Source organism: Labrus bergylta, chromosome 8 (assembly GCF_963930695.1).
Source record: "Labrus bergylta chromosome 8, fLabBer1.1, whole genome shotgun sequence".
NCBI classification, from domain to species: domain Eukaryota; kingdom Metazoa; phylum Chordata; class Actinopteri; order Labriformes; family Labridae; genus Labrus; species Labrus bergylta.
In genome coordinates this window covers 23,267,237-23,290,927 of record NC_089202.1, presented here as the reverse complement: position 1 = coordinate 23,290,927, position 23,691 = coordinate 23,267,237, and the positions used below count along the sequence as shown (strand labels likewise).

The following is a 23,691-nucleotide window of genomic DNA, read 5'->3' as shown; positions in this document are numbered from 1 at the left end:
AGAGGCTTTTTAGGTCGGGTACAATCACTTCTATCTGAACCAGTTCTCTTTCCCTCCTTCCATCGCTGCAACACCTGTTGGTTTGACCTGATAACTGCTCTCATATCTGGCAAACCGAGGGGCGTCCAAAACGGCCGTGTGGGGGGTGCCTTAAAACCGCCTACCTGCTCTGGTCCAAACAAATCCAGAGCATTCAGGACGAGAATCTAAAGTTAGAAGGAGGACGTACTGGCTGCTGCATTGTTGTCAGAGAAGCCAGCACTTCAACATAGCATGTTTCCTTAATGTCTGATAATATAGTAAGGTCACTTTATCATTTCAGCCTCTACACACCTCACTTTAAGTCCTAATTTTTATTTAGTTTTATTTTATTCTATTTATAATGTGAAACCAAAGCCTGATTGATTCATCTTGTTCTCTGTCCGCTCACAGTTTCTTATTTTTCTTGTCAAAAAAACCCAAATGATTTGTGTTCATAAGCCACTGAAAATAGTCCTCAAAATCAACTCTTGTTACTCTTCTTTTGGTACCTTTGGCTAAAACGCAAAAATTGCACGGCTGTGTTTGGAAAATGCCACCTTTAAAAAATAACAGGAGAAATTTCTGGCATTGACTTGAGGCAGCGCTGATTGACACAGACGTGTAGGGAAGTCAACACGTTGTTGTTCTGATTTTGTTTTAATGGGATTTTTACCACCGAAGGAAGATTGAAGATCCTTTTCCTTTGACTACACTTTCTTATTAGATCCAATAATCACCTTTAAGGGAACATTCATGTGATTTATTTAGCTTAAGAAATACCTTTTTAGTGACTTTATCACTGCTCTGCCTTATAATTAGATTTTATAATTAACTCAAGATTAAATCTGGGCTCAGGTAAAGAAGAGACGAGCGCCCACTCTTTGCCGTAGCCAGGTACCACTTGTGTGTCTCTGCCACCGAAACAGGAAAAAGTATGAGATAAACCCGACGGCTTGGAAGTGCCGTGCACACTTGATGAAGCGTCTGAGGGATCTGTGTTGAAAGTGAATTCCTGTGAAGCATCCTGCAGTCTCCAAACACCGACCGTTTGTTTTGACATCTCCCATTCAGATCACAACAATAGAGGGCACTCATCCTCTGCTCGTGTTTGTCAATCCGAAGAGCGGGGGGAAGCAGGGCGAGAGGTAAGTACACAATCTGTCTCAACATGCTACAAGAGGCCTCTGAAGCGCCCATCCTCAGCCGCTCCTCCGACCCGCAGAGGGGCTGCAGCGCCGGCGCCGAGCTGCGGGCTCACGTAGTCAAATAAAAACACAATGACATGAACCTAAAGAACACACACACTCACTCACTCACTCACTCACACACTTCCTCTCTCTCTCCCCATCTCTCTCTCCCCCTCTCTCTCTCTCCCTCTCTCTCTCTCTCTCTCCCCCCTCCCCTCTCTCTCCTGGCTGTCACGGCCCCCGACTCGTCCCCCCGACTCGTCCCCCGTTCTTTAACCCAGAGCTAATTGGCTTATTACTGAAACATATTCATTCACTCCTTATTACGCCGGCTCTCATTTGTTTAAATTATGAGATCAAAATACGACTTCAGCCAGTTGATATAATGAAATTGAAATTAAAATGAATTAGTCTTTCTAATGGTTTCACCTCGGGGGGACGAGGGGCACGTCCCACCCCACTGCCCAGTCCACTGCAGAGTCACGCTCTGATTGGACGCTGGCTTATGACTATACTAAATTTCCCTTTTTTTTTAAAAAATATACTGTATAGTGACTTTATTCATACCTCCAAGGTTGATCTATTTTTCAGTGAGTGAGTCGGGCCAACACAGGACAAGAAACAAAGTGTCAAAGTGACAGTGAAGATAGAATAGTCGTTTGTCCCTGGTGTATTTCTGAAGTGACCCGTCTGCCTCTCTCTGTCCTGTAGGATCTACAGAAAGTTCCAGTACCTCCTGAACCCGAGGCAGGTGTACAACCTGGCCAAAAACGGACCCATGCCGGGGTATGTGGACAAACATCTTTGAACTATTTTTTAGGTGTCTATTCAAAGCTTCTGGTCATGTGACCGACGCTGAGGCCTGGAGGGATGAAAGAGTTTGGATGATGATGATGTTTAGGATGATGTGACGCTGATTACAATTCCCATGAGAAGCTGTAGATGATGATGACAATATAAATATAGTTTTTAAACCTTGGTCACTTCCTGCCAGCACCTCTGGTCACTTCCTGTCAGCACCTGTGTGTCCGATCAGACTTAAAGCTTGTTCTTACTCTCTGATGTGCGTCGCTTTGGATAAAAGCGTCTGCTATATGAAATTCTTTCATCAGATGCTTTTATCCAAAGTGATGCACATCAGAGAGTAAGAACAACACAAGCAAAGATCTAGAGAGGAGGAAACAACGACAAGAAGTGCAAATGAACAGCTTTAAGTCTGATTGGACACACAGGTGCTGACAGGAAGTGACCGGAGGTGCTGACAGGAAGTGACCAGAGGCAGGACACAACATCTACAGCTGTTCAAGAGAGTTCTAATCAGCTCAGCATCCGAACAATCTGAATGGTTGATGAGTCATCGTCGTCACCAATAATGTCATTAAATTCGTCCAGGAGGTATTTAATGCTTATTAGGGACCAGTTAAAACATGACGACCCAGTACAGCAAGTTAAAAAAAACAATGGAAATGAAACGTAAATGACTGTTATGAAAATGTCTTAGTTCTGTTTGAAGACAAAGGTAGAAACATGAACTTTAAAAGTGTTTATCCTTTTCCTGTTTTTAATATTTTTAACCAAAGATAACAAGTAACAACTTCAAAAAAACAAAATAAAATGTCCTTTTTCCGATGCACTTCTTCAGATATCTCGAGCACACTGAGCTTTAGCTTCGAGCCACCTCAGACTTTTTTTTTAAATATACGTCGTAATGACCTTTCTTTTTTCTTTGTGTGTTGGCATCAAAACAAAAGAAAGACAAAGACAGACAGGAGGCGTACCATGATCTGGTTGCTCACATATAATAACCAGCTTCACATGCAAAGAGAGGCCTGCGGTATTAGAGCCTTCAGTCACTTCCCTCGCTCACACAGACACACAAATGAGGTGAGTCCTCCACATAACCAATCGTGCAGACGACAGACTCATGCTGCAGGCTTCATATGCATAAGCCGTATGTGAACGGAGAGCCGGTGACCACGCAGATAGAGAGGGGTGAGCCCGTCGCCATACACACATGTGATCACGCATACAGACGAGGAGCCGGCGCCCGCTCTCTTATGGTCCACATCCACGATTAAGAGAATGAGTGCATCATTTACATGCAGCGGGGGGCGTCGAAACGTACAGGAATGCCTCGCCGCCGTGCTGCATGGTTGTTTGGCATTGATTAGATCTGAAAACAGAATCTTCGTGGCTTATAAAAAATAAATACACAGCGGCACACGCAGGGGACAAAAAAACTCCACGGGGCTCAGATTGTGCCGACGCAGCTCCTACTTTTCAGAGCTTGACCTTCCGTCTGATGTTTTTTTTTTTGTTTTCTTAGTCTTTGTTGCCGTCCCAACACGTGGCCTTTAAACATCACCTGGAGCTCCTCCCCAGAGCTGCACACACACACACTGCACACACACACACACACACTGCGGCGCACATTAGCGAGCTGACCGGTCACCGTCGGACTACTGCAGGCCGAGGCAGCCGCACGCACTGCTGTCAATTAGCTTGCCTCGCTAATGCAATCACTGCAAATTAAGTGTTTGTTTCTTGGTATTTAAACATCCCCGAAGTTGCCTTTCATGTTGGCGGCCGTCTGTTTTTGCGTTTAATAGGGTTTGTGGTCCCAGTTGGAGAGTAATTGAGCGAATCATTTACCCGCCATACGAGGCCGCGAGGCTGGCTCATTCAGTTAGCGCTCAGTTATTGTGAAGGAACGGAAGAAGTTGGACTGAACATTGCCTGTCATGATCCAATTAGCCGTCCAACAGGCAGGCTAGCTCGCTGATGAATAATTGTCAGTGCCACATGTGTTATTTGTTGGATTAGGAGGAGGTTTGCAGCGAAGCGACCGGCTCAAAGTCGCTCACAGTCTGTGACATGAACACACAACACTTTCTCTTCTTGTCAGGAGAGGCTGCAGGGGGTTCGCCGATACGTCTTAATAACATCCAGATCTTTAAATGCCTCATCAAAATTCATTTCTGGAGCAGAAATAAAAAGAGAGAGGGCTCATCCTTTGTTCAAAACTCAATAAAATATCTTAATGAGCACAAAACTGTTGAAAAACAAGCAGGAAAGCTGCTGAATGATGGCACACAAGGCTGCAGAAATAACTACTCAAGGCTGCAGAATGTCATCTTCAGATATTTTAACTCTTTCATCACATCCAGAGGGCTATTGGATGGATTTAAATAGATCATTTTTTAATTAATTTTGTAAAATTAATTTTAATCTTAAATTTGAAAGACTGCAAAAACTCAAATCTTACCAAATGCATTTGACTAATATCTATTGACAATATCTCATTAGACATACTATAAGTGACATTGTCCTGAAATGTCCAGATAAACATTTTATATCAAGATTTTACAAAAGAAGGATAAGGCTTGAAATGCTTCAAATTAGTAAAAAAATATCTGCCAAATGTGCAACATGTTACACATAAATAAAGCAGAAATCAAGGTCATCCTCACCAGGCTCATCGGCAACACCCTGGCAACAAGAGAAACCAAAAATATGAAGGAAAGAGGTGAAAAATTACTCATTTTAAATAAAATAAAAACACTTGAAAATCAATTAAAAAGGTGATAAAACGCACAACACTTCAAATGTAAAGCTACACTTTTACACTGATAAATTAAAGGAAGACTGTGCAACATATTACACATAAATACAGCAGAAATCAAGTCTATCCTGTGTAAATGTCTCTGAGTCATGACTGTCTACAATGAGGGAGAAGCTCGAGTCCCGCTGGCTGTGTTGTTGTCAGAGCCGTGTTTACATGGACGGGACGGCCGGCTCCTCCCCTTGTGTATAAAAGCTGTTTTAGTCAAGAACTAGAGAGAAGAAGAACATTCGCACTGATTATTTGGATGTTAGTAAGAGTTTTTTGATCACGCTCATTCTGTGTCAGTTTACATTCAATGTGAAGCTACGAGCTAATTAAAGAGCGCTAACATTAGCATGCTAACACAACATTTTTATCGCTTTCAAGAGTATATCTGCTGCTACTCGAGCAGTTACTCAACGGGAACCTCAAAGCTTTGAATAAGACACAGACAAAGATGTGACTGATATTTTTGACCTGGGATTGACATTCAAACACTTCAATTGAGAAAGCAAAGTTGTTGTGTAGCAGCGGTGTGCAAAGTTTGTGTTTCTGTCTGCAGGTTGAACTTCTTCAGGGACGTTCCAAACTTCAGAGTCTTGGCCTGTGGAGGAGACGGCACCGTGGGCTGGATCCTGGACTTCATAGGTACATTTTAAATTCCTAACTGTCATTTCATTTGACGTCAGAACTTCCTTAAGAAGGTTTGAGAAAAATGTATCTGACATGTCCGCCTGCAGAAATGTCTGGGCCGCTAAAAGCCTGATGAACGCACACTTCCAGGATTAGGTTAAAATCAACGTTTGCACATTCAATCAGTACTGTTGGCGCTAGCCTCCTGGCTAACATTAGCTTCCTCAGCCTGGCTCGTATCAGCCTTTGACGCCAAATGAAATAAGTTTGTTAAGAAGTTATTTTCTTTCTTTTCTGGTGTCCTGACTTTATACTGGTCCTGGAATGGCTATAGGCTAACTGATATCTGGTGTGACAGTTGATGTCACTGGGCCCACTTACGTCGGTAACATAAGAATAAAGGCTTATATAATTTTAAGAAGACAGGGTTTCCATTTTGAAACAGGCTTTAAGAGGGAATTGTGAGTATTTAGTGGCAAAATGCAATTGATCATTGTTACTTAAAATTAGGATGGACCAGTTTTTTTTTTGCTGACCTCCTTGGTCCATTTCCTATCTGTTAACATAGAGGAGGCGAGGTTTATGACCTATACTGCAGCCAGGCAGCTCTAAATCTTTTGGCTTCACTTGAGGCAAAGTTTTTCGTTGTCCATTCTTCATACAGTCGCTTCTCCCAAACCTCCTTTGGTGTAGCTTCTCACTGCAGCCCTTGTCTTTGTGCAAGAACAAGAAAACAAAACTGAAACACTTTATTTCATTTTTTGCCGGTATTAAATCTGTTTCTATACGTTTTTAAATCCAATCCAACATAACTCTTTTTGATGAGCCTGTAAAATTGTACGTAAGCACTTTAATTATTTACGTGCCTGCTTGTTCAGCAGGGGTAAAGTGCTTTGATGACGTGAGTTAGAAAACAACAAACAAGTCATCATTTGAGAAAATAAAGAATCACCTGTGTGTCCTCCTGCGTCTGCTCGTGAAGACGTGCGTCTTGTTGTGGCTCTCTCAAAGATTGCCTCAATTTTTTATCAATCAAAAACAAAGAGAGGTAATAACTGCTGGGCGAAACACGTTTCTGGAAATAGACGGTTCGACTCTACATTCATGATGTTCTGTAGTTGTTTTTTTTTTTTTTTTTACAAACAGGGCTGCAGAATGGGTTTGATTCTGTCTCTGCAATTTGTTGTTGTTGTGTTGTTTGGCCTTGTTTCATGTTGTGTTGTGATTTTTGTCCCGCTGCTCCAGATAAGGCCAACCTGGACAGGAACCCCCCCGTGTGCATACTTCCTCTGGGCACGGGCAACGACCTGGCAAGATGTCTGCGCTGGGGAGGAGGTACTGACAGAATTAGAAAAGAAACATGACTTCGTGTATACAGTATTTCTCCAGCTATAAGCACAAGTAGTTGAGGTTTTTTTGTAACTTTTTTCTTTAATTTTCTTTAAAAGTGTGAAATAATCACATAAAGAGTCATTATTGATGTTTGTTTAGGAAAGGAAACACCTTTAAAAATATAAAAGTACATTGGAAAACTCTCCTGTCCAACAGACATGTATAAGAAGTCATTTGTGCATTGATAACAACATTGAAAATAAAAAAGGTTAATCACTGTAAGCCGTTTTCACACATGCACTCCTGAAAATATTGAGACAATTTCCTGAGCATTCTCCAGATATTCTCCTGACCTGAGTGTTCACATATGCTCCTCCCAGCGGGAGACTATCCCTGTCAGACGGGAGGGGGGTCTCCTGAGGTAAGATGTGACGTAAAGAAAAAAGTGCAGACACCCTATGCACTGTGCAGCAGTCACAGTATAGAAACGTCACTCCCTCTCCTATTGGCTCGAGGTGAATTCTCCTGATTATATCCTGCTTCGTTCTCACATCAGCCTACTTACGGACAAACTATTAGAGGTCTGGCAGGAAAAACTCCGGGTAAAGTCAGAGAGAAAAAAATTGTCTGTTTGTGTTCACACATGCAGCTCCTCCTGCAAATATCAGTATTTCAGGAGTTTTTCAGGAATTTTCTGCAAGTGTGAAGCACTATGTGTAAACTGCACATTTCTTGTTGCAGCTATTTGCTTTCTGTACCCTTTCTGTTTGAAAGGTTTTTTTTTATTTTTACAACCTCATGGTCTGTATCTGATATTTAACAACAGGCCAAAGTCAGTCAGAGAAACTACTTTAGTGATGCACTTTACAGCAGGAAGTCCTGTTTTTATACATTTTATATTGTCTGTGTTTTTTCCCTCTTGAGGCTACGAGGGCGAGAGCCTCCTGAAGATCATGCGGGACATCGAGAACAGCTCGGAGTTGATGCTGGATCGCTGGAAGATCGACGTCACGCCGACTGACAAGGACGAGCGAGGCGACCCGGTGCCTTACAGCATCGTCAACAACTACTTCTCCATCGGAGTGGTGAGTCTCCCCGTCTGTCTGTCTGTGGTGGTCTCTTTGCCAAGGGAAGATATTCAGTCTCAGGTTGACAAGCGGGGCAGTGATACCTTCTTTTCTTGTTGATGATTTTAAGTTTGCTTTTGGCTTCGTCCATTAATATTTACAGTCTATGGTGGAAACCTTTTGAACGTTTCTGATCAAGTGTTTCATACAAGTGCTACAGTACTTTCTTTGGATCCTATCTGAGAGGAGGAGTCCACTGAATCATATATTTGTTTTATTCAATGAGTTCTTTTTGTAGCAGAAGGCTGCAACAAATACAAACGAGAAAAAACAGGTTTGCTGAAACCAAGACGCCTCTGACTACAAAAGAAAAAGATTGCACTCAGGAGCTCTGGGATTCTAACTTTCACAAGTGTAAAAAATGGCCGACACCTTAATCAGCTTTTTGTTCACATTTTGAATAGTTAAATCTTCAAGCTGAAAGCAGTGAGTCCTAAATATTCTACAGTTTTTTTTTAAGAAATCCACCAAGAAAAATGATGTCAAGGTTACTCATTAGGTGCACTCAATGCAAACAACGATATAACAAGTCACACGTCAGGCAGTGCACTGAGACGACTTTTAAGACATTTCATTCTTGCATGATAATTAATTATCGATAGAGTTTGAGGGTTATGTAGGTGTAGGACTGTAAATATTATGCCTGAGTGACGTCACCCACCTTAACTTTCAGTCAACCTAACGACAGGCTGAGAGCTGGAGCTGAGGCGGGGTTTAAGCCTCCTGACAAACCGTTACACCGCGCCAACTTGTCAATCAGGTCAGCTACACGCCTTATTGTGAATAACTCTTATCCTTCATGAATTCAAAACAGATAAAAAAAATAAAAATTCAACCCCCGTACAGTGTGTGTTGATCAAACAATAACTAATCAGACCTATTTGGTTTTGTAAACCAGACTCTAAACATGTTAATTTCTGCTGTAAAAACAGGCTTTTTTGAATGGGTGTGTATGTGACTACTGGTCCTTCTGCAGCCAGCCTCTAGTGGACACTCGAGGAACTGCAGGATTTAGCACTTCCGCATCAGCTTCATTTTTTGTCTTCAGAAAGGTTGTCAATATAATGTCACCCTTACAAGTTATAAGAAGTACTCCCCTCAAAAGTGAGCTTTGCCTTTCTGAATCCTCTAATTCTTTCTTCTTTTTTTTGGTTTGCAAAAAATGAAAAAAAATCCTTTCCGCACGATGCGCTCTGAACCATGAACACGGAGAAAGAAGAACCCAAACCTGACTGTGGAAGCAGGATTTCAGCTCACAGCCGGAGAAAGAAGCACATAGCACCTTTTTAAAAAAAAAACTCTTCCACACTAAAGTCAAGTTTAATTATCGGGACAATCGTCTTGGTCACAGGATGGAAAAGGTGCCAGTAAACAGCTTAACCTAAAAATAAACTTAAACAGAACAAAGATGCAATCTGCTCGTGTGCTGTGCACCGACTCACTGATTCGACTTGGCTAATAACTATTTTTATGAACAGGGCACAGTGCTGGGGGTAACAGCATAACAAGTCAATTTATTTGTTTTGATCACATTCGTGTTAGGCCTTTATTGAGATGTGCTCAAACCTGAAGTGTGTCTGATTGAGAAACAGGCCGGGTTATGTGTTTTCACAGGGTTACGTAGCTTCCAGCATCCCCCTCCCCTGTCCATCTCCACCATAATGACACTGATTTTACGTAGCTCATGTTAGCCATTACTGATAAATGTCAGGGGGGAAATATGGTAATTGACATTTGCAGGTGGTAGAGGAGGGAGCCCGTGGATGTTGTGAGTTTTCCTGCAGACTGTGGCAGGGACGTAAGTGATGCATGGCCTCTCAAATGTTAGTTGAATAACACCTCCAGCCGGGGCCCCTAATGGCCGCGTTAGAGGATGTTAAAGGACAGCTCTTGTTAACATTGTGATAGAGGAGAACAATGGCTGTCATCCGTCTGCAGGGATGAACATATGGGGAAGTTGTTACAGTGTGACTCGGAGGGATGATCCTCGTGTTTAAGTGCATTAATTCCACGGAATAAATGTAAAAAAAACAAGTTAGAACTATATTCTCTGTGTTATTTATTGTGACCGGGGAGGGGAGGCCGCTTGTCAACAGCTATGTCTCTTTAACTTTATTTAAAACCAAGTTTTTTATAGTGTAGACAGAATCTTTATACATCTTCCCACTCCTTTTCGAACTTCTAAACTTGTTTGATGTTTAAGACTGCAGATCGAGGAAGGCTCCAACTTGATGGCGAGCAGTAAAATAATCATATCGACGCCACACACTTGAATATTATTTAGACAAATAATCAACTGCGAAAAGCTTCGAATCAGACCACACCCCCTCTGATCGTTGAAATGGACAAATCAGTGCCCAGAATCTTGTTTTTGGATGTTGATCATTGCTCGACGTTTTCTCTGCCTCCCAGAACCCTGCTAGTGGAACATGATGGGAGGGGCGGGGCAAGAGAGGGATGAAGGAGGTGTGTCTGAGGAGAGCATTGTTTGATCTGAAAATCTGCTCTGAAAATCATAGCAAGTCTCCAATGAAAAAATGTGTTTTTTTCCACAACAAAGACGAGACATTGACGAGCTAAAAAGTTAAAAGTTGACAAAGACAAAATGTTGGTGGTGGTCTCTTAGATTTTTCCCCCCACTCTGCATCTTCAAAGGAGAGAGGAGAGGTGTGACCATTAAAATGAAACATCTTTGGCTTGTGTGTGTGTGTGCTGCATAAAGTCATTCTAACCCCCGTTGTCTTTGCACTGTTAGCGGGATTAGTGCCCTGCAGGCGTGATGATGACAAATGAAGTTGTTTGTGGGGGATTAAGAGGACTTTGAGCTCTCTATGGATTCAAGTGTGATATAATATTTTGTGACACATTTTTGCATCAGATTTTTTTTTTTTTTTTTGCTTTCCGTTGGCAAAAAAAAAAAAAAATTACAATAAAGATTATGAGACAAGTCAAGCTGGTAATTACCTCAGAGATTATGCAGATGGAGAGCAGATTGTTTCTGTAATGACACCGACGAAAGCAAAGCATCAGCAGTAGCAGCCGCCACGGAGACGAAGCGTCAACACCAATGTATGGAGACGTCAAAGGACTTTACATTAGTGTGTTTGTGAATGTTTTCAGACTTCTCTTTCAGACTTCGGCTGCAAAACTTATGTCTGCATTTCAAGAAGAGACGAGAACATCAAAAGTTCATTTAAAAAAACGAGAATCCAGGTGATTCAAAAAAAAAGATTCAGGATCATTTCTCGGTAAATTCTTCCACCCTAACCTTCTGCCACGGCCCCGCAGGATTGAGAATTAATGTCGCCATCCCTTTGGGAGGATGTGGAAGTGACGTGAAGTGTAATGATCTCAATCAGGGCCAGGGGTGAGAGACAGAACTAATCACAAGAGCGCACCCCGCTACCATAATGCAGTCAGTCGCCCTAATGACCCCGGCGCTCCTGTCAAAGCCATTATTCTCCCCCGTAGTGAAAGGCACATCAAAGCGCTGGGGCCCACTCATAATTGGACTAAACTTTGAGCTATGGGAGGACATTACACATGTCCTGTATTAATTTGGGTGCCAGAGTTTTACATTGGTAATTATTCGAAGGCAGCTAGGGGGAGAGAGAGAGTGGAAAAACGCCCCGCTGCAGTGAGAGGGTCAAAGCCTGAAGAGGTGAATTTGTTCTACATGTGTTGATACTGTGACTCACTCAAACTCTTTTAATTGGTTTTACAACCTTTATCAAATGCATTGGCAACCTCCGGTCTTGAAAAATGAAGCGCAAAATCCTGCAGTTCCTCAAGTGTCCACTAGAGGCTGGCTGCAGGAACACAGGAAGTCACATGCACACCCATTCAAAAAAGCCTGTTTTTACAGCAGAGATTAACATGTTTACAGCCTGGTTCAAAAAAAACAAATAGGTCTGATTAGTTATTGTTTTATGGGGGGTTAATTTTTATTTTTTTTATCTGTTTTGATTTCATGAACGGAACCTGTTATCCATAGTTAGGCACCTAGCTGACATGATTGACAGGTGGGCGTGATGTAACGGTTTGACAAGAGGCTTAAAACCCGCCTCAGCTCCAGCTCTCAGCCTGGCGTTAGGTTGACTGAAAGTTAGGTTGAGACAGCATTTCCAACATGGCGGCTGCTGCCGATGAGCGCCCTGCAGTAACAAATGGGGGACATCACTCAGGCTTCATCCATTAATATTTACAGTCTATGATCAAATGACACACCATATTTGCTGCATGGGCTCCAGTTTGACCTGTGGCTCCCTTTCCGCCTGTCATTCCAGCCTTGCATACGACACATTACAGTACGAATACAAAGGAAAAAAAGACCAGAATATGTTCAAACAAACATCAGGTCATTGCAAAGTCCTTACACAGACACTCACTCTACTTGGAAATATATTGTGCTTTAAAAAAAAATACTTGATGCACAAGTAGAGATGTGGTTATTACAAAAGGAAAAGATACAGTAGGATGGGGGGGCACTGAACAAAGGGTGTGTGTGTGTGCATGTGTGAGAGTGTAGATGAGGGTAATATAATCATGTAAATACTTTCTATTCTTCGGGACGTGGATTTCTGCCCGTATCGGTGTGAGGCCTCTTTATTGATGCACTTAAAGCGCGCGCTGCTCGGCTGCAGAGTGACAAATTGCCGTACTCACTCGTGACTGCTTGAAATCGGTGTTTACTGTTGCCGAAGCCGCAGCTGCTCTTGTACAGATCTCAGATAATAGAGCTCAAACCAAAGGGGAGACAACCTCTGCTGCTCCCGCTCTCTTGTTTGCAGCTATTGTCCTGTTTGTAAGAGAATCAAGTTACTACACTCTCTCAGATACATCCATCATCTCGCCTCTCTGGCTCGCGTTGGAAGCGTGAGGTGAGTCTGCGGGGATCGGGAAGGATTCTTTTGGTCTTCTGCTTACAGCGTCTTGAAGAGACATCAAGAGAAGCTCCATTGATTTTTTTTTTTTCCTTCTTCCCCCTCCTCTCTTTTGGCTTTCCCCCTAAATGTGTGTTCAGAGAGCTAGCAGGGGGTCCTCCCTGTATGTGCAGTTTCAATAGTGCCACTCAAAACGGAGCGGGTCAAAACAGATTGCTTCAGTGGAAGTGGGGGGAAGAGGAACAAGCCCGAAAAGTTTACTCCCAACTTTGTCTCACTCTTTCCCTGAGATGTTCAGAGCCGGACGAGTTTGCTGACTTTGTCGAGAGTTTGGTCTCTCTTTTTCCTGCCAGCGTTTTTCCTGCTGACTCCCGACTTAGAAGTGTAAATTAAAGGAAATTTCAGCGGCGTTAATCTGTGTCGTTCATTACTCTAAGACTCTGCAATCTGTTGACAAAGTCCTCTGCATACTTTACGACATAACGGACTTCATGCATATTTAGTTTAATTTATAATAAACACCTTGTATGAAAGGTGAGATTATACTTTGTTTTAATAAGGTTCTACAAAGACAAAAGTTTGTGTTCCTGTGATTTGTTTGAAGATCTGAAATTATTAACATGATACAGAAAAGATTAAAAGTTAAACTCACATCGATGCTCAAAATGTCAGCGCTCGTGAAGAGACAAAACTTTGTTAAAACCTGAGCCGAGTAATGAGTTAGATCACCATTAAAAACTCAAATAATACTTGGTTTTGATTGAATATAACTAACCAATAAGAATGATCTTTACCTCAGACTTATTTTCTGCTTGGTCACCGAACAATGTTATCTAATTATCTATTATCTAGTTATCTATTATTTTTGAATAATAGGTGATCATTTTGTAACATTAAGTCATCTTTTTCTTTATTCTGACTGTTTGATTTCATATTTCGGTTTTCCTTTAAAAAAAAAAAATAAAAAAAATCTTGGGGCACCGTTGGCCTGGTGGTTGTTTTGTGCGGCCCATGTGCAGAGGTTGTCTTCCTCAGCAGGCCCGTCTGCAGAAATGGCCGGGCTCCTGAAAGGCTTAAAGTTATAAAAAGACTGTTTTGAGATGCGAGCGTAAAGGTTTCAGACTTTGATTTAAAAGGTAGCCTGCTGGTTTGTGCACGTTCCCCATGTACCGAGGCTGTGGTACTTTGGGAGGGCGGCCTGGGTTTTGGTCCAACCTGTGGCTCTTTTCCTGCATGTCGTTACCCTCTCTCTCTCTCTCTCGCTCTCTCTCTCTCTCTCTCTCTCAGATATACAGAGCATAAAAACTTCCCGCTGCTTCTCCATGCTCGTAATTCAAAGTGCTTCACTCGAAACAGCAGAAATATCACAAGAAAGGGAAAGAGAAGAGCATTAAAAAGAGGACGTTACAAAATAATTAAATGACACATTTGAAAATCAAATAAAACAGTGACAAAAATACGCTCCATCGAGTCGTTTCATACTGATTGCAGTCGGCGCTCAAGCGCTCACGGCTCGAAGAATGTACTTCCGGGCCCTGTAGCCAATCATTGCTACTCGGTAGGCGCCAGCCCATCCTCGCGCCGGCCGCGATTGCGCAATATCGCCGCTCTGACCGCGCCGACATCACAAAGCAGGAATCAGGTTTCAGGCTTTACACACAAACGTTAACGCACATCCAAATGGTTAAGTACTCGGTGCTGGACAGAAAGCAAAATGGAAAACTTGAGTCTGCACACCAGAAGCTGCTCCAATTGGCTTTGAATGAAATCTATCACCACCTGTGACGTCTCGGGCCCGAGCCCTTCATGACGTGTCTGATGTGTTGGTGGTTTTGTGGAAGGGTTCCTTGATTTCAAAGTGAGCCACAGCGGCTGAATTCACACCGACCATGAAGGTTCAAAGTATTCTCTGTTTTATTGAAACAGTATTCATTGTTTAAGTTCACTCCGGGTATACCTGACTGTGTAAACTCTCGCCTACAGGCTGAGTTGGCGTTGACGTACGTGGTGAGGCGTCACTGTCGGTCACACCATGAACATGTTACATGAACTGTTTCATGTTAGCGCCAACAAGGATGCACTTGGTGCCGCGGGTCACAGAGAAAGAGAGGGGGAGGGGGAGGGGGGTCGAGGGTGACAATATAGAGAAGCAGAGGGGGGAGGTTGGAACATCTCGGTTGCCGTGGTGTCTGTAGCATCCTGCAGGTTAGCTTGCGAGCTGTGATAACTCGCAATGTGTGTTTAATTAATTAGCCGGTGTGGCGATGGCGTGCTGTTCATCAGGGCGTCTGTCAATACGTCTCCATCCCGGCCTCAACCTATGCTGCCACCTCCTGCACGCCGCTGTTCTTCTCCTTATAGAAATGGGACTCTAGGGACATCAAGGTGTAACAGCGCTGAGAGACAAGTTTGCAAAGTTAGCTAATGAGGACGAGGCGGTCCTGGTTATTATGAGACGATTCAGTTATTATCAGAGGACTTTGAGATGTGAGACTAACGCTGACCTCCCAATGTGAGGTACAGTAAAATCCAGGTCCTGTTTTTTGGAGGTCTCTGTCGTGTGCAGCAAAGTCCAGAACATGCCGTTTCTGTGCAGCTGTGTAGCTCTTTTAGTGCCGCCTGTTTTCACCACTTGAAACACAATTTTTGTGTGTAAGTGATGTGCGTATAACGTATCACCTTTTTCTAAAGACTGTGACCCAGCCTGGTCTGCTTCTCTATGTACTCCAGCAAGTTTTGTAAAGGGGCCATTTGAAAAACCCCTTTGATTTGTCCAACACACTTCTTAAGATGAAGTCATGAAATGTTTTCGTGTGTTTTAAATAGCTTACCTGTTTTGTAACAGTGTTTGTCATGATGAATTTCGATCCTGCTGGCTGCAAAGGAATCTACCTACAGGTACTAATAAAGTGAACCTGAACCACACCAGCTGACCTGAAGATGTCGATCTTGTCTTTCAGGACGCCTCCATCGCACATCGTTTCCACGTGATGAGGGAGAAACACCCGGAGAAGTTCAACAGCAGGTATGTCTGTTTGCTCTGTAAGTGGGTGTGGTCGTGGTTATGTATTAACCCAACGACTCCTAAATGAGCCGTTCTCAGCGTCCATAAAAGCATAAAGTCAGCCAACAGAGGGTCCGATTAGTTCAGGTCAACTCGGGCTACCACACACAACAGATAAGAACCAGGGCAAGGGGACGGAGATGTGATGAAGTGATGACAACTTCTTTGTATCTCTGACATTCTTTTTGAGTCAATTCATTTCTTTCTCCTTTTTGTCCTTTTTACCCTCATTTTAATTTTTTTTTTAAGGAGCACGAGGGCAACATTAAGGGGGGGGAAAGCTAATAATAGTCATACATTTAAGAGAATAAAGTTGCAATGGGGGGTACATAGCAGCAGGCCGTCCCACACAAACGATCCAGAGGAACCTTACGAGACAAGGAGGGGATGATAGACTTTTGAGTCTGTCCGTGGAGTCCTATAGACTGGAAACTTGAATGCTGAAGTTTCTTGTTGTTTCAAGAACACAGAAGCTGGAAGTGATTAATCTAGATCAGGGATGGGCAACTTTGGCCACAGAAAGGGCCACATTCATTTAATTCTCTAAATTGTAGTATACAAAACGATTACAGTCAATTATGTCTCATATTTAACTCAACATATACCAGTGATCTAATAATATTATGGACATATTTCTGTTTTTTCAGGATTTCATGGCAGATTTTTTGTCATGTTTTCTTCATGGTTCCAATTCATTGATATGTAAAAATTGACCTGAGGGCCACGTTTAGGGTTGATGGGGTTGATCAGTTGTCCACCCCTGATTTAGATAAATCCTGGGAATCCTCCAGAATTGAATCCTAGTGTAATGTGCATACATGTCGTCCTGTCTGTAGTCTTCATTGAAGTTCAAAATCACTGCAGTCTCTAAAGCAAGACGTCACTTTTCTCCCTTTCTGCACAAACAGAGTAAATGAAAAGCGACTGTGTGTCGTCTCCAGGATCACTGAATGTATTTGTTCTGCAGCTCCGCGTGATGAATGAGCACGCTTCATATTCAGCATGTGTGATGATGCTGCGGAGATGCGTTCACCTTTGCAGATGAACAAATGTGGCATCTTTGTCTCCATCAATATTTAACGTCTCCCATATGTCTCCACTAACGCCAGGGAGTAATTGCAGGCCTAATTGAATTGTGCTTGGCTAGTTTGACATCCTGGATCAGTCAGACTGATGACACACAGCCTCCTAATAATCCCATTTGTACTCATTATCATATTTTACCCCGGTCTTAGTACAACATTTAGCCAACTATCCGTCTGCTGGTTGTTGCTCCTGCATGCAGAGAGAGCGACCAAATGATCGGATGTTGAGGAGTTGCATGAATATATGTAGGCCTTGTTGTTTTATGGAGGCTTTGCAGACGTGTAGGAGAAATAAAAACATAAAAGAGAGGCTGTGAAGTTAGCAAAGCTGATTTTTCTGATAACAAGAAGACAGGGTATGAGGTTATTGTTATTGTTCACAAGAAAGTAGAAAAGTCAGCACACTGCATGTCCTTAAAAGGAAGAATGTGCAACTTTTTGATCCAGTAGATGTCGCCCTTAAAGCACAAGCATGAAACCAAAACAAGCTGCTGTTTGGCCACGCCTCCTCCATACTGAAGCCTCTGCTCTCCTCCAGAGACACACCTCCAACCCCCCTCCACTCGTGTTCAAATGAAGGACTTTAGTGCAAGTGGTGGACAAAATTATCCTTTACTCAAGCTGCAATCTCCTGTGTCCTGTGTTGTGGTGTTAGCATGCTAATGTTAGCACTCTGTAGGTTAGCTCGTAGCTTCACATTGCACATAAATTTACACAGAATGAGCGTGATCTAAAAACTCTTACTACTCTCTAGTCCTTGACTAAAACAGCTTTTATACACAAGGGGAGGAGCCGGCCGTCCCGTCCATGTAAACACGGCTCTGACAACAACACAGTCAGCGGGACTTGAGCTTCTCACTCATTGTAGACAGTCAGGACTCAGAGACATTTACACAGGATAGACTGGATTTATGATATATTTATGTGGAACATTCTTCCTTTAACGTCTTTGCATCGGGCTGGAGCATTACAGTGAGTTCTTAACAGGCCATGATGACTTAGAAACTCTAAATTACACACTTGTCTGTATTATCTGATACATCATCTTTGTCTTCACTATAGCGGCAACCAGGAAGTACCTTCATTTAAAGGTCCCATATTATGCTTTTTCTGGTTTCATATGCCCTTTAGTGTGTTTTCCAAGTGTCCTGTGCATGTTTGGGCACATCTATGTGCAAAAATTAAAAGTCTGCGGAAACGCGGCTTCTCCTACCTCCTCCTGTTAGCTGTAGCATTAGCCGCATGTAACGCTCGGTTCTAGCCCCCATCGATAAAAATGTGTCAGTGCGGCGTCATTATCAGTGTGAGATCACTGATCTAAGCCCATTGGCTCGTTGTGGCAAGCCCAGCAGCTCATGTTGAAATTTCCGAGAAGCATGCTGAGCAACTGACTAATAACGACAGAGCGGCTCGGCAGACCAATCAGAGCAGACTTGAGACTTTTTTAGAACTTTAGCTATTGTGAACGTACAAAAGTAGGTACATAGATTAAATATACAAACCCCAAAAAGGGCATAATATGACCTCTTTAAGTAAAGAAGCATTTCAGAATAAAAGCACCTGAGGCAGAGGTGGGCATAAGCACTGCTCTCACTCAGGTTGTCCACAGTCCATCTCTGCATGTAAGAGCTCAGTTTGAACGACAAGGGAAATTGAATTTACCAGAAGTTAAAGGTGCAGATATTTGTTTTTTTTTGCCAAACTCTGCGTGTTGACAATCCGCTGCCAGAGGACACACAGATTGTATCGCTGTTGTTTTACTCGTTTTTTTTTAAAGCCGTTTGATGAAAAATTATAGATAAGAGATATTTAAAGAAAATGGTTCTGTCTGTTATTTGAACCCATGAATAATTCAGGAGGGGGAATGGGTTTAGGATCTCTCTATTACACACTATCCTTGCCGCTTCAATAATGCATGGTTATAGTTTTTCAAGGTAGCAGAGATTTTGTTGGATTTGTCCAAAGGGGCTTGGTGTCCATTGGGAGTGTGTGGAGGACTTATCACCGAGTCATTTCCCTGCCGCTCCGGGCTCTTTCTCACCAGCTTCACTGACAGTGGAAGAAAAGTGCAGTGTGTCTCAAGGCGGAGTCTGATTTCACTCTCATCAAGTCGGCAATAAGAAGGCCTCTGTCTGGAATGAGGAAAATTATTAATGAACAATAGCAGTGTTTTCTGAGGAGATTTTAACAAGCTCTAATCAGACTGAAACTCACTGAGTACATGAACATATTTCAATATCAGTAAAAGCAGTGAGAACTCAAGCTTAGCCATGTTGGTACAAAGAGACTTAAAGGGGACATATTATGAAGAATCCACTTGTACAGTGTTTTTGAACATATATTTGAGTAACCTGAGTGTCTACTGACCCACAAAATGTGAAATAAACCCATCCAGTCCTTTGTTTGTGGTCTGCTTAAGTCTTACAACACAGAGAAAAATGCTCCATTTCAAATGTGATGTCACAGTGGGATTCTGGTAAAAAAAAATCCCCTCCCCTCCCCTCCCCTGGTATTTCCACCCATGCACTCCACCCCCAGGCTAAAGCAAAACTTTTGCACAGGTCCGCTATTTTTATTGTAGCTACAGAGGAGGGATGTCTAATGTGGATGGATGTGATGTTTTCAGAGGTTTTTTTCTGTATGTTGACATAGCCAGCCTGGCGGCTGACTCCTCCCCTCGTGAATAAAAGTTGTTTAATTGATGGACTAGAGAAAAGAAGAAGAACATATTGTACTCACTGCTTAATTGCATTTCTAGATCACGCTTATTTCGGGTAAATTTACTTGCAGTGTGAAGATACGAGCATAATAACGATCGCTAGCATTAGCATGCTAACCCAACAATGCACCGCGAGTTGTTTTGGTTTCATGCTGGTGCTCAAGGGCGACATCTGCTGGATCAAAAATATATGGATATAAAGCCTTTAACAAAGAACAACAACAAAACAAAACGAAGAAATAGTGTATGAGAAGAACAATGAGGGCAGAGTTTGTTAGTGGTTGTAAGCGATGTTGAAGAGGTGAGTTTTTAGGGATTTCTTGGGTTTTATTCTGAAATCGACTGTTCCTTGTCTGACTTCCTGTCCGGGTCGTTCTGTTCTGTCCAGCTTGACGCGTGCTTGCAGCGAGCTCCGTCGAAAAACAGACGTGCAGCGTATTAGCGTAGAGACGCTGCTGGCACGCTCTGGAGACAGACAGTGGCGCTCGCTTTGGAAACAGGAGAATTGACTAGAGGGGCGGCAAACGAGCAAGCGCTCGGTACTGCGCTGCGCTGACGGACTGCTGCGTGCACGGTCTCTGTGGAAATTGGCAGTTCCACCCCTCGTAAAAACGGTATAATATCTGAGACGCCTTGATTTTGAAACTCCGTCTGCGCTCTTTGGTCAGTTTCAAAGTCAAAAACGGATTCATCAACTCGCACGTTTTCTGTGCGACTTGGATTCAGAGACAAATGTCACATTTTGAATCATGAGGTTTTAATGTGACAGCAGTAATGTCTGCTCACTTCCTATATGCTCCAAATCTTTACGATCTTTAGCTTTATGAAGTCGCCGCGTTGACCTTAAAGAGGCTGAATATTTAATCAGCTTTAATTACAATCTAAATAGCATCATGTAGCTTTTCTTAATGATGAACTGAGGATGTTGTTGATGAAACACGGGGTCATACACTCCCCCCCCCCACTTCATTCGTTCCTCTCGTTCTATCCATCTTCTGTATTTGCACCTTGGGGTGATTACCCGGGTGGAGGTGTGAAGATTTGACACTCGGCAGATAGATTCATTTACTGCCACTGCCGGACCTGGAGGTGATAATGAGGTTGAGGATTAAAAGCAGACAATCAGTCGGCCCGTGACGAGGTCTACACGCCACCCCCTCCCCCATCGACCGCCTTGTTAAAATACACTACTCCCCTTTTTTTCCTCGTTTTTTGCTGATCTCCCGTGTAATTACAGGCTAATCTCTGACTCTGAGGGGAGCAGACGCAGAGAGACAGAGAGGGAGAGAGAGAGAGAGAGTGGGGTTAGAGAACGGAGAACTTTGTGCTTTCAGATTCTTACAAGCTGTTTATTGTTCCTGATCGGCTGAGTTGTAGATTTTATTTCTTGGCTTTCTGCCTTTATTGGATAGAGTTTGAAACCAGGGATAGAGAGTGGGGAATGACACGCGAGAAAAGAGCCACAGGCCCAACCTGAACCCAGGCCGCCCGTCCAGAGGTCCAAAGCGTCTGTACATGGTGCGGGACCCAACCGCCACGCCCTGTTTGTTACCTTATTTTTTCCACAGTCTGGGGCGATAGATGGTTTGGGTCTGACTGGCTCAATTCATAAACAGCACACATATTTTTTTTCGATTTCATGACGTCTAAAAGTGTAAGCATAATTAGAAGCATAGCTGAGTTGACTGACAGGTGGATGTGTTGAAGCTGTTTGTCAGGAAGCTAAAGGCCACTACTCTAGCTCTTTGAATGTTTCTAGATCGACTGAGGCGACATTTTCAACCCAGCAACCGCCATCGTTCTGCTTCAAAAGTGTGCTGGGTGATGTCACTGAGACTGCGTCCATGTTTTATACGGCCCATGATCTCTACCTTCGTCAGGTTGATTCAGTCCTGTTTTTCTTTTCTTTTCTTGAACAGGATTAAAGGGAGCTGGATTACATAATCCTTGGTAGAGGGAAAGTGGATTTTCAAATCAGGATCTTGTTTATTTGGACTAAACCTTTTGAACAACCGGGCGCCAAAAAATCAGTTGTGGACAATAAAGACTGCTTAATCAGAAGACCTCCGCTCGGCGAGGGCGATCCATCTGATTCTAGTCCTTTCACCTGCAGGGTTAAATCTGCTCTGGCTGCACCGGCGATGTTTGTTTATTCTATGGCATCAATCATGGCGCCTTGATGTTCCCATGATATTTACTCTGCATACACACGTCTATTTTTGGTCCTGAGACATCTAACACCGTCACGGCGCTCCCCACGAGCCGCTGTGCCCCCGCGCGCCCACAGGCTCTCGCTGTGCTGTGTAACCATCCCGAGTTAACCTTTCCTGAAGGCACAGGGAAGCCCAGGCATGGCGCTCTCTTTAGCATAATGAGTGTGTTCATCAAAGAGCTGCCACGTGCTGGATGGAGCCGCCGGATTCACCAACACACACACACACACACATCAACACACACATGCTAATGTACGTGTGTGAGAGCTTCCTGCTGAGCTGGGAACAGGGCCACAGGTGACGGCACTCTAAATTACACATGCACGCTCACTCATTTACACACACACACACACACACACACACACAGATTCACATGCATGGTGGACGTCGGCAGCGGCCGCCCTCGGACCTCATTTGAGGATGAAATCGTTTCTGTGACCAAAGTGTCATCTATAATTAATGACCACTTGTGTGTAATTTAGAGAGATCTCACCTGTGGCCCTGTCCCCAGCACAGCGGGAAACACACACACACACACACATGCACACACACACACATGTACACACACAAGCCAAGCAGTTTAACTCAGATGAACTTAGACACACAAGGCTGTGCACAGATAGAGGCAGGGCGGAGCGATGTGAAAGACGGATGGTAACGAATTGACAAAGTAACCCTGATATTCATAAACTGAGGAGCATGTCCAACTGAAGATGAATTCATTTCTATCAGATTCACAGCACACAAGAGGGCTGAATTACTTCTATTTATATTTAATTACATACTCAAACAAACAACGTGTTTCGCCCGCATGGCTTATGAGGCCATACAGGCCAAATTGTCCCTCTTGGAGACCCTTAGAAAACAGACTGCGTCCTCTGTACAGGTGTGACGATGTTAAGAGGGTGCATTGGTAAAATAGGCAAAGGCCACAGCACGCTTCCATTCTGCTTGTTACAGAGACAGAGACGCTTTGCAGAGCTTCCACTCCTGAGTTAGATATCAAGGTAAATGGACCTGAGCTTGTGTGGCACTCTTCTAGTCTTCTGACTACTCAAAGTGTTTTACACCTACACATTCACACACTGATGGTAGAGGCTGCTGTGTAAAGTGTCCATCAGTATTAATTCATCACATTCATTCACATTCACACACCGCCGTCAAAGCAGCGGGAGCAACTTGTGGTTAAGTGTTTTTCCCAAGGACACATCGGACATGTGGCTGCAGGAGCTGGGGATTGAGACATGACCAACTCATGTGATGATACTATTTAATCAAGGTAATCGGACACATCCTAAGTAACGTTTTGCTCTAGACTGTGAGCTCTCGATGGTCCTAAGTGCTGTTCTTAAACACTGCTGTTAACGACCCCATCTTGGCTACCTGCAGTGGGGCCTTTGTGCAACACTGCTCGACTCACAAGTTTGTAAACTTCTGTATTTTTGCTGCTGGGGGTGTCAACATTTGACAAATATGCTAAACTCCCCATGTGTGTCGATGAGGTATTTGACCTCCTCGCTGCTCCAGCTCGATCTGCGACTCATCTTGGTGTTTGTTGTCAATATGTTAACCGGCTAGCTAAGTTGGCGTCCTAAAGCCGTCCCACAATGCAAAGTAGATAAGCATGCATGGCATTTGCTTACCTACAGTGGGGACAGGAAGCTGGGACTTGATGGCGCAAGGACAGACCTGTGCTTTTGTTTTCTGTACAATATTGCAGCATGGACCTGAAATAACCCAAAAGGAGAAATGCAAATATGTAACGCTTCTTCATCTGATGTGGAACAAAGCAAACGAGCCACTGGTGTGAAAGCAACCAAAGA

General features: G+C 43.3%; 1 protein-coding gene across 2 annotated transcripts in view; it reads left to right on the top strand.

Annotated features, from left to right (window-relative positions):
* The window catches only part of dgkb (diacylglycerol kinase, beta), a 73,352-nt gene that overhangs the window by 29,440 nt on the left and 20,221 nt on the right, over window positions 1-23,691 (top strand). For both annotated transcript variants that reach the window (XM_065958074.1, XM_020653612.3), the window contains 6 exons: window positions 1,093-1,166; window positions 1,920-1,994; window positions 5,375-5,460; window positions 6,691-6,780; window positions 7,702-7,862; window positions 15,748-15,812. In XM_065958074.1, the coding sequence (XP_065814146.1) occupies window positions 1,093-1,166; window positions 1,920-1,994; window positions 5,375-5,460; window positions 6,691-6,780; window positions 7,702-7,862; window positions 15,748-15,812 (551 nt within the window). The remainder of the gene's footprint in view (window positions 1-1,092; window positions 1,167-1,919; window positions 1,995-5,374; window positions 5,461-6,690; window positions 6,781-7,701; window positions 7,863-15,747; window positions 15,813-23,691) is intronic.